The 18,710-nt window shown below is 42.6% G+C and overlaps 1 protein-coding gene across 1 annotated transcript; it reads right to left on the bottom strand.

Moving 5' to 3' along the window:
• Positions 1-2,195: 2,195 nt before the first annotated feature.
• si:dkey-239n17.4 (mothers against decapentaplegic homolog 4) lies at positions 2,196-16,673 on the bottom strand. Its single transcript, XM_036539757.1, has 12 exons — positions 16,480-16,673; positions 14,291-14,531; positions 9,664-9,838; positions 9,433-9,456; positions 8,481-8,720; positions 6,519-6,707; positions 6,311-6,412; positions 6,009-6,062; positions 5,046-5,229; positions 4,402-4,570; positions 3,993-4,131; positions 2,196-3,530 (listed from the first exon to the last, which is right to left on the bottom strand). Exons 2-12 carry the CDS (start codon positions 14,525-14,527, stop codon positions 3,319-3,321), a joined length of 1,725 nt encoding a protein of 574 aa, XP_036395650.1. The 5' UTR covers positions 14,528-14,531; positions 16,480-16,673; the 3' UTR covers positions 2,196-3,318.
• Positions 16,674-18,710: the final 2,037 nt, after the last annotated feature.

The following is an 18,710-nucleotide window of genomic DNA, read 5'->3' as shown; positions in this document are numbered from 1 at the left end:
TCAATCAAAGACGTTTACGCCCAAAGGGACTAATTTCATAAAACCGCGCCCATACCTAGGATTTTTTTTTGCTGCATCAAAATGATCTACCGAATTACATTTATTGACACATTGGTAAATTTGTCGGTTCTTGGGGATAATATGCAAATTATCCTAATATATTTTTTAAATCACGACAATCTGCGTTTTTATCATTGCTTTAACACTCGGAAATGCAGTGGCACAAACATGAATACTTTCAAGCTGCTTGTTACGTAAGGTCGTTCCACAGTATATTTTGCGTAAACACAATTTATGCCTTCTAAGGATATGCGTACCCCTCAAAAGTCATATTATAGGCTACTTTATAAAATTGCCTGTACATTTTTGATTGAGATAAATAGTTTGAAGCTGTGCAATGCATAAACATACTGTATATGCACATAGGCTATCTGTATATCAATTGGTAGATTCGACATAAATTCAAGTAGGCTATATAATTAGTTTTTAACATACTAATATTTTAATATTTATACATTTCAAGACCATTTGTTAAGAAAAAGTAATGATAATTACATAAATTAGATAAAATGAGTCATTAGGAAGGTCACCCCAGGACGTACCCACTTGTTGTGGTTTGCCTTCAAGACGCTTCCTCCCTGCAGAACTATGAATGCAACATTCATGTATTCAGCTTTGAAAGGCTCTTTTTGGACACTTTCATAACGCAAGGATGCCAGATTGCTTAGGAGATCATCAACTGTTGCCTTGGATTTACAGTTCCCTCCCAAACAATTTGTCTCAAAGCCCATGGTGTCAAGATAAACAAGCATTCTGCTATTGAACCAATACCCTTAATTTTCTTAGGGACACTACAAAGTAGAATTTTTGTATATATTTGTTTCGGAATATTTTGTTTTAATGATTTGTAAAAAGTCTGTTTTAAAGATTGAAATACTGAAATGTGTGAATTAATGTAACCCTCATGTTTTCTGGATTAGAACTTATTCAAAACTCATTATTTGTGAACAATCTGAAATTAGTCTGTGCAACATTTAGAGCATTTAAACATTTCAAGCAGAAAAAATAATCAAATATATACATTTTTCTTTTATACCATGTTTTTGTTCCTATTTAATTACAAGTGAGAATAAATATGGAGTGCACTGTATATGACAAGGCCTTTTTCTGCTGGTATTTTAATCAAATTTGGTGTACAGTTAATAGCTAAGTACAGCATTTTATTTACAAAAATAACTGCAATACTTATAACAATAAACCATACTAACAGAAAATAACTTAAAAGAGCCAAACAGAATAAATTCATATTTGATTACAGGTAACATAAAACATTATATTTCCAAATTAAAAAAAAAAAAACACAGCAACAGGTGCAGCAGGCACTGGCTATAAATGTCATGTTCCAAATGGTCAACTGCCTCATTAATAGCATATCTTAAACATTCTGAAATGTTTAATTAACATTAATCTTAAAAATACAGCAATGTTACAAAACTTTACATTTATAATAAAGTGGTTACTACACAAAGTATACGTCAGACAGGGTTATAATGGAACCAATGCTGTGACAGCAACCACATGTCGTTACAATAAATATATTATGGTCAGTACGACACACTGTGTGATGTAAAAGAACAGAGAAATACGGTTGTGTCTCATGATATATTACAATGCACATATTGTGTGTACCATATTTTATCGCAATTGTCAACATGAACTTGCTCATTCCTTTGGTAAATAATATTGCCAAAACACATAAATAAAAACCTTATCGAGAAAATCATGTTTTTTTAAGTATCAATTGATACCTGTTGCTGTGTGAAGTACCATTTGTTCATATCACATGTTGTTGTGTTGTTGTAAAAACAGATTTAACCAAACTGAATGAAAGCACTGATTATCTCAAAATAAAGGTACTGCATGGCTAAAATGATGCCTAATACCAAAAATGATCACTAGGTGTCAGTCCTGCATGATTTTATTGGTCAAAGTATCTATACGACATAAATATTCTGTGCAGTATGTATTCTTGTTTTCTTCACAGACACAAAGCACAGGTCATAGGATATGTTACCACAGACTGCTGTTCAGTGCAGTAAGTTTAAAGACAAGGATACAGACATTTTCCAACTTGTAGTTTGCTTTACAATGAAGGCACAGATCTATTACAAAGATCATTTGTAACAAGGGCCTACTGCCAGTTACCTACTACTGGATTTGAAGTTAATTCCCCAACACTGACCTCTTTCTCTGAGGCCATATGCAGTAAACCCAGCCTGTTGCTGAATCTCCAATCACTCATTGGACATTCATTTTGTATGGCTTATGCTTGTCACAATTATGCTAAATTATACATTACTAATAAAATAGTGACAGTTTAAAAATTCCCCATGCCCTGCGGGCTCTTGCTTAAACTAACAAAGCAAAACATTGTCATTGTCCTTTTAATTTTTGGTTAAGGATGGAAAATTCACTTGATTCATTCACAAGTAACTTTCTTTAACTTTGGTGGCAGAAGAAAGAACTGTCTAAAGAGCTGTGCAGGACACAATTCTAGCAGAGAACTCTTGGAGGTCTGTGGTTTTTGTTTCATGTTTTTGAGGTATCTTGCTTTGGTGAATTGCACTATTTTGATTAAATATTGTGCTGAACAGTCACTAAGACATATTATTTTAAAGCTATGTTCCCCTAATTCTTTTGGTAGATGTTACACTTTGTAGCAGAATAGTTGAGAATGAAGGCAACAGCCAACTTGAAAAGCTGACTTGATGTTTACTTACATGAAGAAAAAAAAAAACAAGTCATTCGGAGGAAAATTGTTTTGCGCTTGCTGCTGTATGAAAGGGTTGAGTTCAAACTATTCTGAGCAGTAGAGGTATTCTCTGTCAAAGTATAGTTCCATTAACCATTGCCTGACCCCTGGTCTAGAGTAATTGAGTCAGTGGATTTCAGAGTTGATTCCATGTGAACTCAGCATTGACTGTGTGTTCCTGGGCCAGGTCTGCAGTTCTAGTTCTTTTGTGATCCAGAGTTTGAAAGCTTCCTCCCACGACTTGGAAGTTCATCACTATGTGCCTGTAATTTTCAGCACAAAGGGGAGGCACTGGTGTTATCCAGATACTGTACCTTGCCTCTGTTGTAGGGAACTGGAATGGAGGTGCTCCAATTCTGTAGTTCTGAAACGGTACATCGCTCCAGCAGTTCTGCCGTTCAACTGAACGAGTCTGACTGTGGCATGGTTCAGTGAGGTTCAGTGAGGGTTTCGGTGGGAAAGTACCCAGCGCCTACTCCTTGTAGTGGTCCTCTCAGCCCTGCGCTTCAGTTGGCAGGCCCGGGGTCGGCCAGCGGCATGGTGTGCAGCACCTCATCCAGCAACTGCAGCGCCCGGTGCAGGTGCACCTCCACCCAGCAGGGGGTGTGCTTGATGCTCTGCCGGGGGTAGTCCGGCCCCCAGCCCTTCACAAAACTCAGCCTCAAGATGCAGAGCCGCCGCAGGTCATCCACCCCGATCCCTGCTGCTGCCGACAGACCTGCAGAGACCAGAGAGAGATTTAAAAGAAGCTGCAAAACAGAGGGGAAGAGAGCAGTGGATGGAAGGAGCTTTGGGCCTCTGCCATGCAACACACTGAGAGAAAGGAGGAGACAGTCTTTGATCCTCTTTTCTACATAATATATGTTTCTTACACAGGAGTTGATGACTGAAAGGAACATACTCTACACAGCTGAGACAAAGGGGCAACAGGACCTGCCTCAGAGTCATTTGCATTTGCGTTTATTCATTTGGCAGATGCTTTTTATCCAAAGCGACTTACAACTGAGGCAGAGTACAACACAACAGAAAGCCATACACGGAGTCACAACATTAGATGTGCCGCATGACCAGGTTCCAATAGTTAAGAGTTAGAGTTCACAGTTAAGAGTCAGACCGAGGGGCTAATCGCAGAGGCCACACTGAGACAAAGACAGAGCCACACAGACAGCGTGTCACTCACTGATGGCCGGGGCGATGCCCCCCACACTGCCCGGCCCGGGGATGTTTCCCGCCACGGCGGCCGCCTGCGCCGCTGCAGCTGCTTGCGCCGTGGCTGCCTGCTGCTGCATCTGCCTGTGGCACTGACGCAGGTCAAACACCTGGAGGGTCGGGCGGGGGCGGGGGGGTCGACAGCAATACATCAGACATGTGAAAGCCCTTATCTATTTACCCACATCCATTATTTTTTTTTATCTCATTTTCCTTTCATCTTCCGCTCCCCGCCTTCCCCTTTCATCAAAGCTGAGACGTCTGAGTTGTATTAACTGAGTTATTCTCATTATCTCCCACTTATTTTCCATCTCCTTTTTTTGTGTTTTACGCCCCAATGGCCCTGTCATACACACACAACACACGGCTCTCTTTTTAACCTTGATGTAGGCCCCAGGGTAGATCTTGTGCACTGCGTCCCCTGGTGCTCTCCCAGCCTCCCGGTCCAGGTAGTAGCTCTGCACGAAGACGGCATGGTCGCTCAGACAGCGCATCCACACGTCCCCCTCTCCCCGGCACTCCAGCTGCACCCCCTTCCCAATGTGCAACCTGGACAGGAACCCACAAAGAAGAAGGCCAGATTGGCTATGTTTGTCTGGTCATAATAACAAACTACCTCAACGCATAATAAGCTGACAAACAGACGCAAAAAAGGCAGACAGACAGCCTTGAGCACAGACAACCTGGCACAACAAATCATTCAGACACAAAAACAGGCAGACAGATAACCCAGCACATTAAATCATTCAGACACGATCACAGACACACAGACAAAAGGTAGTCAGACCCTCAGGCACACAATCATAGGCAGACACAGGTAGACAAAGACATTGAAGCAGCTGTATAGCATCTGACAGACAAATTCAGTCATAGACACGGACATATATCATCAGAGAGATGCACAGTCAGGCTGAAGCACAGACACATGAACACACATACAGTAAATTCAGTAAGACAAGCAGACACACGGTCAGAGAGACAAACGGTCAGGCAGACAGCGAATCGGCGCTGGTGCTTCACAGACCTGGCTCTTTCACTGGCGTCGGTGCGGTGCACATTGCTGAGCTGGCCCAGGCAGAAGCGGTCTCCGCCCGAGGGGTCCACGTACCCATCCACTGTCACCACCGGGCAGCTGGCCAGGACCTTGAACATCTCCCCGACCTGCACGTCCATCTCGAAGTACGAGATCGAGCACCAGAACTCTGGGCCTGTGCGACAGGACCACAATACTCGGTCAGCTGTGATTAGTGTGAACCAGTGAGCACCAGGGTGTAGGCAGTCTGTGAATGTCTATGCCCATGTGTACAGTACCAGTCAAAAGTCTGGACACATTTTTCTTTCTTTCTTTTCACTTTTCCACATTTTAGAATAATAGTAAAGTAGAAATGACATAAAATGGAATTACAGAGTGACCAAAAAGTGTTATAAACAAATCTAACATATATTTTAGATTCTTTTTTTTTTCTTCTTCCATTTTTCCATTTTCTCCGCAATTTGGAATGCCCAATTTGTCACGTGGACCACAGGCGCCCAATTGGCCAGTAGGGGTCGCCGTTGCTAATGGGACCGAAGCCCCTGCCGACGTACCCACCCCTATCCCTGGTGGAACGAAGCCAATGTGCTCCGCCTGTGAGCTCCCGGTCACTGCCGGCTAGTGACACGGCTGGGATTGAACCCGGGCCGTAGCGTTCAGTCTACACTCGGAACGAGTGCTTTTTACCGACTGATCCACTCGAGGGCCCTATAGTTTAGATTCTTAAAAATAGTTTTTTGGAGGAAAATTCATACATAGACATCAACTATTTATATTTGTGTAAGAAACAAATTTCAAGAATTTAAGCAAAAGTTTTTAGATCAAAATGTCTTTGAACGTATGTCTCCCATTATCTTAATCAGTTGTGTCCAAACCTTTGACTGGTACTGTATGTCTGTGTGTGCACATGTGTGGGTCCACATGACAAAGTGCACAAATGTCAGGTAAATTCACCTGGATGGTTGGAGACAGGTGGAGGGAAGGAGGCAGAGCTGTGATGTTGAGACCCTGATGAGTGAAAAAAGCATCTGAGAAATACATCTTAAGAATGTATTTGAGGCATGAAGAATAATGTATCTATCCAAATTCAAAGCCATTTGCTAACCAGTAAAGCCAACATATTCAACCATTTAACATCTAATATTTAACATCAAAGAGTAAACCTGATAAGAAAATAATGGTTATGAACTAGCAAGGATGCTGCAGTCTTTGAGATTTGCCTTGATTGGCTGAAGACTGACGATTGACAGACTTACAAAAGTGGGAAGGGTGGTGGAGGGGCGGCTGCTGATGGCCCCGCCCATTCTGCTGGGGTCCTGCAGGGGTGTATGAGGCCGTGCTGCTGCCTGTCCAGGTAGCTGAAGAGATTTTTAAGACAAATTAAAAGTCTTAAATGTCAAAGCTTGTGACACCAGTGCACCTTCATGCAGGAAGAAGCACACACAACCATTTTCAGGTGCTCACTGTGGAAGGCTCCCTGTGTCGACGGTGGTTTGGGGGTGCAGTAGCCATTTTTGGTGGGAGGGTGCTGGGGGGGTCCGTGGGTTGGGGTGGAGGGAGGTGGCGTGGGGGCCATGCGCTGGCCCTGGGAGGATGCAATCTGCAGCAGACCCTCGCTATGACCACCGTGCATGGACAACATGGAGCTGGAGGCTACGGGAGGGGAGAGGAATGGGGAAAGTAATGTAGAGAATGGCCAGAGGAATAGGAAGGGAGGGGAGAATGGTTACAGTTAGTACAGGCGACAATTATAGAGAAAGAGAGATGTAACAGTGTGAGGAGGGAGCAGGAGATGGACGGATACAACAAGTTAGAAAGCAGAAGAAGCAAGGGAAAGAATAGAAGAAGGGAATGGGTATGAAGAAGAGTGAGAAGAGGGAAAAGAGGGAGAGGGAAGGAGAAGAAGTGGGAGACGAAAGAGAGAGAAGGAAGGAAAACTGCTTAGTAATACAACAATAGCAGCACACTCAGAAACACAGGTGGACACCAGAAACAGACAGACACAGAATCAAAGAGAGAGACAGATACATTCAGTCATACACTCAGACAGAAACAGAACCTGCCACATTCATTCAGACAGTCAGCGACACAAGTGGACACACGATTAGCCAGACACACCATCAGATGAACAGTCAGTCAGCAGTACTGATTCACAGGTCTGGCTATTTCAATGGTGACAATAGTAAGTCAGGAGGCAAGTTCACTTTTAGGTCCTGTAACTTAAGGTGAAGCTGTAATCTTCCTCTGCAAACCACAGTGGACTCAAAACTTCTCTAATAGTACAATCTCAACCAAGTTTTCTTTGCCACTGAATAATTTATGTGCAAAAAATTTCCCTCAGTGCTTGCATGCTTTCCTGCTTTAGTCACAAAGGTTTCTTATGCTATAATAATGAACAATTTATCCGAGGAGAGATGGAAAACCCCCTTAAAGGTTAGATACAAACTTGTTGAAACACACCTGTGTATGTACGTTTGTCCTTTCACTCCAACTTTCCATACTTTCAGACTGTCATCAGATATAGGATGCAGGTTACAGGAGATTAGATTTCACATGTCTGATAATTCTACTTGTGTAAGACTTCTCTCATGTGATTAGTCTTAATTCCAAAGCATGCATGTACATGTTGATTAAGAATTCCACTCTGAACTGATGGCATAAGTTGATTCCACAGAATTTAGATGTTTCATGTATGATATCATGGGATCATAAACATCACCTCTTGGATAACATCAGAAATATAGCTATACTGGATCGCTAGATACATCTCTTAATATTTTTTTCAGAATTCAATTTACAAAGCCATTCTCATTTACATCACTGAAATGCTGCACTTTGGCCAGCTAAGGTGTGTTAAGCATTGAAGAAAAAGGGTGCTTTAAGCTGAACATTTTAACACAGTGGAGATAAATCAGTGAATGATCTGATCTTCATCAAGCAACAACAACGCCTTCTCTCTGAAGCAATTTTACCCTCTGGTTGAGATTGTCGTTTCTTTCATGTCTGTCCCCTTGAGGCTAGCATCTCTGTCTCTCTTTCCCTGCGTTGCTCTGATTTCGGTGTGATAAAGTGAAAATGATTTGAACTTTTTTGCAGAACTGAGTAACTTTGAGGTGCTACTCCTTATTTCAGATGTGTCAAAACATGGAGGGCTCAGTACTGCTGTACCAACACAATGCCACCTACATCAGGTGTGCGCACACACACACACACACACCTACACACACACACACACACACACACAGTCTATTTTTGAGACAGAACTCATTTTTCTTTTTACCAGTTAGCTATACATAGAATGTATGTTATGCACTTCCCCCATTATATGCAAGTGCTACTGCACACAGTGTGCAGACACTATGATTCCCACAATCTCTGTCCACTGAGTCTCTTCAGTACATATTTAAGCGCAGTGATTACACTCACCGGGGGGCGAGAGGGGGATGTTGGGGTAAAGAGTGACGGGTGCAGAGGTATGGGGTGGCTCTGGGGGTAACTGCAGCGGTGGAAGGGGTTGGCTGTAGTGCTCAGAAGGGTGCAGCTTCAGCACCCCCTGGTGGTCAGGCTGGGGTGTCATTCTAGGAGGGATGTCCATGTGAACGCAGTCAGAAATGAACTCCTCTTTGATCAGTCGGCCCATTGGGCCTTGAGGGGACGGGAGGTTCCCTGTGAACACACGCACTTCATTAGAAATGGGACTCGCTTGCAGTGTTGTCCTACTCATTACACTGTTCAGATGTACCCATTTCTACATGCTTTGGTTATACCTGACATGCCATTACATTACATTACATTATTCGCATTCAGCTGACGCTCTTATCCAGAGCGACTTACATAGGTTAAAGTTTGTTTACAATGTTATCCATTTATATAGCTAGATATTTACTGAGGCAATTGTGGGTTAAGTACCTTGCCCAAGGGTACAGCAGCAGTGCCCCAGTGGGGAATCAAACCGGCAACCTTTTGCTTACAAATCCTGCTCCTTAACCCCTATGCTACATTAAGTCCCTTTGTACATTGAACTGTCATGAATACCACGTCAAAAGATCCTGAATAAAAAACAGTCGTATTTTTTTTAATAAATCAGTCAAAAAATATGACATGAGTAATATTACTTCAAGCATAAGAAATCAAATGAACAAAAATTGTTTTAAAACAGACAACAATTACCACTTAATCCTCCTCATGATCATTCAAAAATATTTTGGTTTTAAAACACTCAATTTTTTACTTTTTAAAATATTTTCAAGGATCATAACGATTGCCCCAGACACTGATTTTTGCATCTTACCTAACATCTTTAGAGACACAGGGACACAATGAGGCAATCAAATGGTAAAACAAAAATATTAAAATGATAATACGGTACGGGTCTCACCTGTGCTCTGGATACTAAGACCAACTAAGTGAGGAGAGACAAAAACATAGAGAGAGGCAAGATACAGAGAGATAAGAAGAGGAAAGGAAGGGCAGACATGTTAGCTGCTGGAACAGCATCCACTTTCAGTTCTCATTTAATTGAACTTATACAAAAAATTTTTCTGATAAACTCAAAGTCCTAGTGAATATGGTTGTTAGTTTATTTGTGTGTGAGGTTGGACAGATTTACCGATGCCAGGTGATACCACCCTCTCGTAGTGGTAGGGGTTGACACAGACATTGTCGTACTTGAGGTCGAAGGCAAACTGGCAGAACTTGACATGCTTAAGTTCATTCTTGTGCAGGTCAGGCCATCGCCATAGTCGGGCGTAGATCACATGAGGGAAGCCTTTACGTCCTGCAACCTGGGAGGAACCAAAACAGAGGCATAGTGAGGAATGGGAGGGGGCAGGAGGGTGGAGGTTACGTGTAGGGAGGTGAGGGGTATAGCTGAGCGGTGGTTTGGTGTATAGAATGGGAAATGGGTAGGAGAGTGGAGGTCTGGTGTGAGGAATTGGAAGCAGACTGGAGGTTAGGTGTATGGGATAGGAGAGTAGAAGTTAGGTGTGAGGGGTGGGGGGTGGGGGGGTAGGAGAGTGGAGATTAGGTGTGGGGTCAAAAGAGGAGGGATACAGGATACAAAACAAGGAGGATAGACAGATATAAAGCCATAGCCTTATTACACACAGAGAACAGTTGTTTTCATCTTTAATTTAGCAAGAAATGCCCATTGCAGTGTGCATGACTTGACTGCAGCCACCACTCTGGTGCCTCTTTCCTCTCCATTGAAAGCAATGCCTTTTACTGTGAAATTGCACAATTACACATTCTGTCTGAAGGTTGACTTATGGAGCAGGACAGCGCAGAAAAAAACACAAGCCCTGATAAATGAAACCGGAAGATAGAGAATAGGTCGTGCATAAATATCTTCAGATGGATATTTACCTCAACAGTAAAACACACAGGGACAGGGAGTTATGACCTTGGTAAAGATATTAAAAACACTCCCCACACAGATGCTGCAGTATTGCATGACAAAAAGAAACTGCCGCGGTGTGTGTGGGCGTGTGCATGCATGTATGCGTGTGGGTGTGTGTGTGTGTGCGCGCGTGTGTGTGTGCGCGCGTGTGTGTGTGTGTGTGTGTGTGTGTGTGCGCGCGCGCATGCATGTGTGTGTGTGTGTGTGTGTGTGTGTGTGTGTGCGCACATGTCCTGTCGTCCTGTTTGTGTTTATTCAGGCAGTTTCAAATCCAGTGCTGCTGGTAACCTTGCCCTTCCCCAATCTAGCTGCTCTGCCATACAGACAGAGAGGAAGAATTTGGGGGAAAAAAAAGACATCAGGAAACAAAGCATTACTGAGACTAAGAAACACTTAAGAAGCATTTTATGGTCCTGGCACCAGTGCTGATGTTTCTAAATAATCATTACATTTGGTGTGATTTCACTGAGTTATTGTTCATGTGAAAATCTAAGACACTCTCACTGTTTCTATTTTTGGCTTCATACATCAACATTTCCATTATATGTGTAAGTACAGCTATGTTTGTTACTGAATTATGAAAATTGTGTTTAGCATATTGAATGTAACCGTTTAATTTGATTTGCCATGATTTGATCATTTTATTTGTAGTTCAGTATTTATATGACAAAACTCACTGTCATGCTGTTGCTGAAGAATGCAGACTGTTTTGCTGTAAGTGATTTATGTAGAGAGAGGAACACCACGTAACCGAAGCTTGTTTAAATTGACAAGATTAGAGGAAGACAGGGTACGAATTTGTGAAAGTCAGAGAAAAAGGGAGAAAGAGAGGAGGGAGAGAGAGGGAGAGAGAGAGAGAGAGAGAGAGAGAGGAGGAGGGGGTTAATTCAATCCATCCAGCCAGAGTGGAGCCGGGCTGTTGACTGAAATGATCACGTCACACCTTCCCTAACCTTTGAGAGAAAGAGAGATGGAGAAATGGAGGGGGGGTCAGATAAAAAAGAGCAAAAGAAAGAGAGAGAAAACAAATGAGATATAGAGAATGTAATGGAAGTTTGGAACTTAGCTACCTCTTATGCTGGGTAAAAGTGAACAAGAAGGAACTTCTGAAGCTTTTCTCATTATTTGCATTCTTGCTATTTTTACTATTCATAAACCTCCACCCAGCAAGTTGACCTTCCAAACAGAGAGTAAGAGTTGGATGAAACTCAAATGCAGTCACACACACACACACACACACACACACATATACACACTCACACACACATACTGCTGTACAGCAAAGCATACATTCATTCACTTATATAAATATTTCAGTTTATATACTCACTATGACATACAAAGAAAAGCAATCACTCACTTCTGTATACCAAATCATATATTCATTTGAAATCTCAGATTTATACACAGTGAGATACAGAAAGATACTGACACAACATCAGAGACCAACAGAGTCAAAAACATGTCCATGAAATCATTCACACACATATACAAATCTTCTTACACTTACTCAAATACACATGATGGAAAAATATCACACACATACCCAGATATATAAACAGATTACATACACTCATGCTTACTCACAGAAGAATTCTGACCCACACACACACATACTCAGAGACAGACAGGCTTAACTTAACCCTGCCCCTTTCCTGTGTCTCAGACAAAACAACCCTCACTGCCCCTGCACCCCTCCCTCTCTCCCTCTCTCCAGAAGCAGGGGGGAGGGGCACGATTCTACCTCTGTCCCATCTCTCTTTCTCTTTCATGCCTTCGCTCCGTGTGTGTACTACTCACATTCTGAAACATCAATCGCAGTCAGCTGCAATGTCTCCATTGATCCCATTCATCATTTTTTCCCCCTCCGGTTTCGAAATAAAGTCAATTTACGTGAATATCCGATGACAGTCTGTTTGGATTGTTGTAAAAATAACCACGTTTTAGTGCCAGCCAGTCACATCTGCCTAATGATGAGATTCATCATTTGTATCATTAGAGCTGTAAATATAAAAACTGTGGCAAAAGTGCCTGCCAGGATACAGACACAGGGGCTGTAGTGTAGCATAATGATGTGTAACCAGAGGGATGTGGGTTCAAATCCCAAACACAGTACCCTTAACCAAGGTACTTAGTTTCTGCTTCAGCTACATAAATGGATTATTCATAAAATGTAAGCCACGCAAATACCCTGGACAAGGGCATCTGCAAAGCAGATAATAATGATCTGTAAATGAGGCATCTTCCTTGTTTGTGCACCAGCCACTGGCCGTTGCTGTTGGCCTTTCATTGTGTATCCCGGGTAATCTCCCTAGTCGGTAATTACTGAACACTGAAAGTACACCAGTCAGTCAATGTTCTATTCAGCCATCCTCTGCCAGTTAGTGCCGTTCTCTATATCAGTCCATCATAAATCTGTCAGTATGTCAGTCAGCTTGTAGTTTAGACATATATGTATGAGCCAGAATGTCATCACTTGCTAGGTATATACACTATATGGCCAAAAGTATGTGACAGCCCTCCTATTTAATGAGTTCAGGTGTTTCAGCCACACCGATTGTTAACAGGTGGATAAAATCAAGCACATAACCATGCAATCTCCACAGACAAACCTTGAAAGTAGAATGGGTCATACTGGAGAGCTCAGTGACTTTAAACATGGCAGTGTCATAGGATGCTATCTTTGCCACAAGTCAGTTCGCGCAATTTCTGCCCTGCTAGATCTGCCACGGTCAACTGTAAGTGCTATTATTGTCAAGTGGAAGCGTCTAGGTGCAACAACAGCTCAGCCACGAGGCAGTAGACCACACAAACTTACAGAGCGAGGCCGCTGAGTGCTGACGAGTCTGGGTTTGGCAGATGCCAGGAGAGCGCTACCTACCGGAATGCACAGTGCCTACTGTAAAGTTTGGTGGAGGAGGGATAATGGTCTGGGGCTGTTTTTTCAAGGTCTGGGCTAGGCCCCTTAGTTCCAGTGAAGCGTAACATTAACGCTACAGCATACAAAGACATTTCAGAAAATTGAATGCTTCCAACTTTGTGGCAACAGTTTGAGGAAGGCCCTTTCCTGTTCTAGCAGGACTGTGCCCCTGTGCACAAAGCAACGTCCATAAAGACAATCTTGTGGAAAGCCTTCCCAGAAGAGTTGAGGCTGTTATAGCTGCAAGGGGGGGGGGGGGGGGGCAACTCCATATTTAATGCCCATGGTTTTGGAATGGGATGTCCAATAAGCTCATACAGGTGTGATGGTCAGGTGTCCACATACTTTTGGCCATATAGTGTATCTCTGTTCTTCCAGCAAGTGCCTGACTTATTGTTTTAGTGTCAGTGTGTCTATCCATCACCATATCAGTCAGGAAATCAGTCGAGGTAACAGTTATCGCATAACACAGAGTGAAGCTAAGAGAGAAAGACGGTGGAGAGGGGTAATGTACTGATCAGAGACAGAGTGGTTTAAACTACTGAATGACTGAGAGGGAAAGGAGAAGCACTGAGAGAAGTAAAGTAAAATGGAGAAAGTACTGAGAGAGGGGAAGAGAGAGAATGTGTACCAGATCATTGTATCAGTCAGTACAGAACCCAGAGGCAGCACAGTGTGTCAGTGAGTGTAGGGCTCAGAGTATCAGTCAGCACAGAGCTCAAGGGATCAGCCAGAATATCAGTCAGTGTATATCTCAGAGTATCAGTCAGCATACAGCGCTAACTAAGCCCATCAGTATAGAGTTCAGAGTATCATTCAGCACAGAACTCAGAGTATCAGTCAGCATTCACAGTTTGAATTGGTACAGCGCTTGAGGTGTCACTCAGTTCACAACACTGTACCACGACGCTCTCCTACCTGCAGCCGCCCGTCCAGCGTCCTCTGGATGGTGACGCACTTGCTGGGGTGCACGCCGTTGGTGGTGATGGCCGTGATGAGGGAGTCCAGCTCGTCCTTCTTCTCCTTCAGCTTCTTCACCAGGCTCTCGATGGCGCGCTTGGCGAAGCCCTCGTTCTCCCCGCCCTGCCGGTGGCACATGAGGCTGTGCACGATGCTGAGGCAGGCGTCGTTACTGCTGGGGGGGTTCACCGACATCCTCCTGCAAAGCGAAAAGGGGTGGCGATCGTAATCCAGAGACAAAAATACAGAATGGATAATACACTGATTTACATGGAATGAGTGGTCAGTGCACCTCTGGGGGGTGAAAAACTAGGGGTTTTGGCTCAGCTCCACAACTTTTTAATGGTAACCTGAAGAGAAGCACTCCAGCAACGAAGTTAGCAAGCCTCAAGGTGGTGTTGCGATAACCAGCTCCAAAACTGTAGGAAAGATACAGTATACCTATATACTGTACCAATATAAATTACACTACTTTAACAATGAATACATCAAATTATATAAATAATGCATACAGAATATAAACTTTATTTCTTCATCTTCCTTATCAAAGCAGAAATTTGAGAACTGATTATAACTTTTTTTTTTTATTTCTGTCTTTGACATCAAAAGTATCTCCCACTATTTAAGTTTGTGTGCCCCCAGCTTGAAATATTAACCAAACAGGCCTGCATGATCTGGCTCAGCATAGCCCTGTCAGTACAATAGCAGCAGTATAACAACTCAGGAAGGAGAGGGTTAATGTGCTAATTTTGAGCAAGAACTGTGAACACACTGGAGGAGAAAAGTAATCTGTGACAATTCTTTTCCTAAGAGACTGATATCAAATACCACTCAGTAGACTGAGAAATGTTTGATACACAAAGGTAGAGGACAGACAACGGCATTTAGCAATTAAAAAGAGAAAAGGGGTCAATATAATGAGTGGCAGGTGATGATCAAATGATCAAAAGAGAAATATCGATGTAACGAGAGGGAGAATAGGAGAGGGGTAGTACTGTAAGCTGAGAGATGGGGACAAATACATGTTTAAGCGCTTAAAGATGAAGACCGAGATTTGTAATGTGGAAAAACTGGGGTAGATATATCAGAAATGTCATTGCTGCCTGCCACAATGGCGTATATTAATATTATCAAGACTATATGACAGTCATCGCGTCTTATCCTGATACTGGTTTCTGGCAATTGCACGCAAATTTGAATGAATATTTGAAGAACTTTGCATTTGCCTACCAAAGAATTCATGGACTGATAATTGTATTTTAATATCTTAAAATTTGACAGTATGCTGTAAGGTAAATAATTTAATCATGAAGCGACAGCAGGAGTATATAGTAGATTGTACATTATGTGTTTACCAATTTTCATGTTGTACAATTTATCATGGTAAACGCTATCAACATTTCTAATACGCCATCCTTTGGCATTGGCAGGGCAAAATTTGCATCATTACAAGATTAAGTAAATCTGTGACAAACACATTACTGTGGACGCTGAATTCGCGATCATATCCAACTTTGCCACGGAGTCTGACAAGCGGAGAGACTGTGTGCTAGAGTAAGCGCGATAACTTTGCCTACAATGATTGCACGGGGTTAGCTAATACATTCCAGTTTACGCAAGAGTGCTGTAGACGTCAGCTAGTTTTTTTTTTTCCTTATGAGTTAGCTATTTAATACATTACAAGCTAAAACGTGCTGTAGTCTGACGTTTAAAAAAGGAAAACTTTTTTTATTATCACGATGATGTGAAACTACCCAAAACCATGGCAAAATATTCACATTTTAAAACATATGAAAGCCGTCACATCTCGCGTTTTGGAAATGGCAGTAGTTTGTGCCAAAAGGGTTCCTTGCTAAAACAGCATCGACTTTTCCATATATACATACATATATTTTATAAGGGGGAAATCATACTATCTTGTTTCGCGAAAAGCACACCTGCCTCATCCCAATCGTGGCTGTCTAGTGATACAGTAGCCTACAAACGGACTTGGGCGGGGGAGTGAAGTTGGATCACTGTTACTCTTCTGTCTAGCTTGCGACGCATAACTAACGTCGTGGTAAGGGACGCAGTAACGCCTTTACCGGTTGGCACGGTGTAAAATAAGCCCCACCAACAAATATATCAAACAGACGGTCTGTACTTACACATTAACGGGAATGTTGGCAAATAAGTGGATGCGGCTGAGGTGAAGCAATACTCCAAAATTTCTTCCCCCTTTCCCTCTAAGTCGTAGCTGCTGTGTCTGCCTCTGACTGTCTATCGCAGTTCCTATCAGGCTATCAGTCCCTCTGTCTCTGCCTGCACATCCTGCCGCTCCAGCAACCCTCTACTCGCAGCGCACTCGCTGCAATAACAAAAGGGAGCGACATCGTGAGCGTGAGCGTCTCGGCGAGCGGCAGCCAATCCGCGCGTCCGTCTCATCCGGACGGCGGCTCCCGGCCAACAGTGACGCCGCTCTCACCGTTGGCCGCGGGGGCTGAGGTCTGTCTGGGTCGGTATGAGATTGACAGGTCGGCGCAGCTGTTTTTTTAAGGTGGCGCCGCCGAGATTACTCCGCCCCCCATTTATTTCTCTCCGCTCGTCTTCTGCTGTTTACTGAGATCAAAACAAGAGCTCATGTTGGGGGGTTCCTAACGCTTTTTAGCCTCGTAACTCTTTTTTTGGTCTTCCACTGTAATAATGTGATTTATGCAATATATACTAACCTGTACGTTTTTATTTCTCATGATATTATTTATTATAAATTGTTTAAGGTTCGGGTCTTACATATGCAGTGAATGTGTTTCAGTTGACTTGGAGTCATTACGGAAAAGCGACACGGGTTCAAGCCTGTCTTTTCTATTGCAGTTGGTTATGCACCCAAAAGAATGTTATTTTAAGTCTGTGCAGCTAGTGATATCCATATTTGAAATCTCAATAAACACATTCTGTCTGAGTGTGAACAGCTGACATAGACCTGATCAAGTCATGGCTGGGAGTGGTAGGAATAATTACAATCATTTATAGTAAACAACAAAATAAAGTTAATGTTACCATTATTTAAAGTCTGAGGAGTAAGTACTTGGTAAATAGGGAAGGAAATAGCTATGATGCATTGTGATTGACTTACAGCTGATTTATGAATGCCACATAAAAGGGGGATGTTTTGTTTTGGGCATGTTTGATGATTCCTGATTTGATCTCACCAGTGAGCGCTTCATATGTTGTGGTCAAACTGCCAGCACAGAGTTTTGTTCCAAACCTATGATTAGTGTATATCTGGAACTATGGTAGCTCAAATGTTCATTTTCACTATACATATTTATCAGGTATCAGGAACTCTGAATTATATGCTTCAGCGCTGGACTGCAACAGAATCTAATGTTTAAGAGTTCGGTGCACGTTATTTGTCTTCTCATCGGACCTCATTAGTCTGGCCTTGTCATGAAAATGTGCTGCAGGATCTGCTGTGAAGGATATCTGAGACTTGCCTGTAATGTTTGCACTGAGCTTCAAAGAGAACGGTTTCATTTCCAGCTCAGAATCGACTGTTGCCATTGCCCAGTTTAAATGAGAACCTCATGTGGTTTCATTGGATGAGTTATACTGCATTACCATTAAGTATCCCGAGAAAGAGTCTGTAAAACAAGCCCTTAAAACAGATCCTGATTCTTCCCAGTGCTCTCTACCAAATGCTCAGCTGTAATTCCAGAGAAGTTATGACTATAGGGCAATGATGAGCCGTAGGCAGCAGCATAGCATAGTGCTAAAGGAGCAGGACTTGTAACTGAAAGATTGCTGGTTTGATTCCCCACTGAGGCACTGCTGCTGTACCCTTGGGAAAGGTACTTAACCCACAATTGCCTCAGTAAATATCCAGCTGTATAAATGACTAACATTGTAAACAACTGTAACCTATGTATGTCGCTCTGGGTAAGATCGTCTGTTAAATAATGTAACGTAATGACTTAAAAGAACTGTGCAAATGTGAAGCTATTGGGGTGGCACTATTAAGAATCATAAGAGTACTTACCCACAATGGTTAAGTATATGCTGGACAAATACTGCTAGCTCAAGCCACTGCATCTTTCACCACCCAAATTAAAAAGGACACATCCACCCTTACCCCACTTTTCCAATGTGGTTGAGAGTGTTTTCTGTTTCTTTCTAAAGTTGGATGAAATTCAAAACATTACACTCAAGAGTGATGCAACATCTCTTTCATATGGTTGGTCTTTCTTTATCTATGGCCAGCCACTTTAATATACACAGTTCAGTAGAGTAATAATACAAGAACTACTTCAGTGTTGTGTCAGCAAGGACTGAGTATGGATTTGTTGCAACCATGATCCAGTTTCCAGTGAAGTGAAAATAAATCCAAAAGAGAGAGCAAATT

The sequence above is a fragment of the Megalops cyprinoides genome, chromosome 10 (assembly GCF_013368585.1).
Source record: "Megalops cyprinoides isolate fMegCyp1 chromosome 10, fMegCyp1.pri, whole genome shotgun sequence".
NCBI classification, from domain to species: Eukaryota; Metazoa; Chordata; class Actinopteri; order Elopiformes; family Megalopidae; genus Megalops; species Megalops cyprinoides.
The sequence above is the reverse complement of the archived record's forward strand: the minus strand, read 5'-3'. Positions and strand labels throughout refer to the sequence as shown.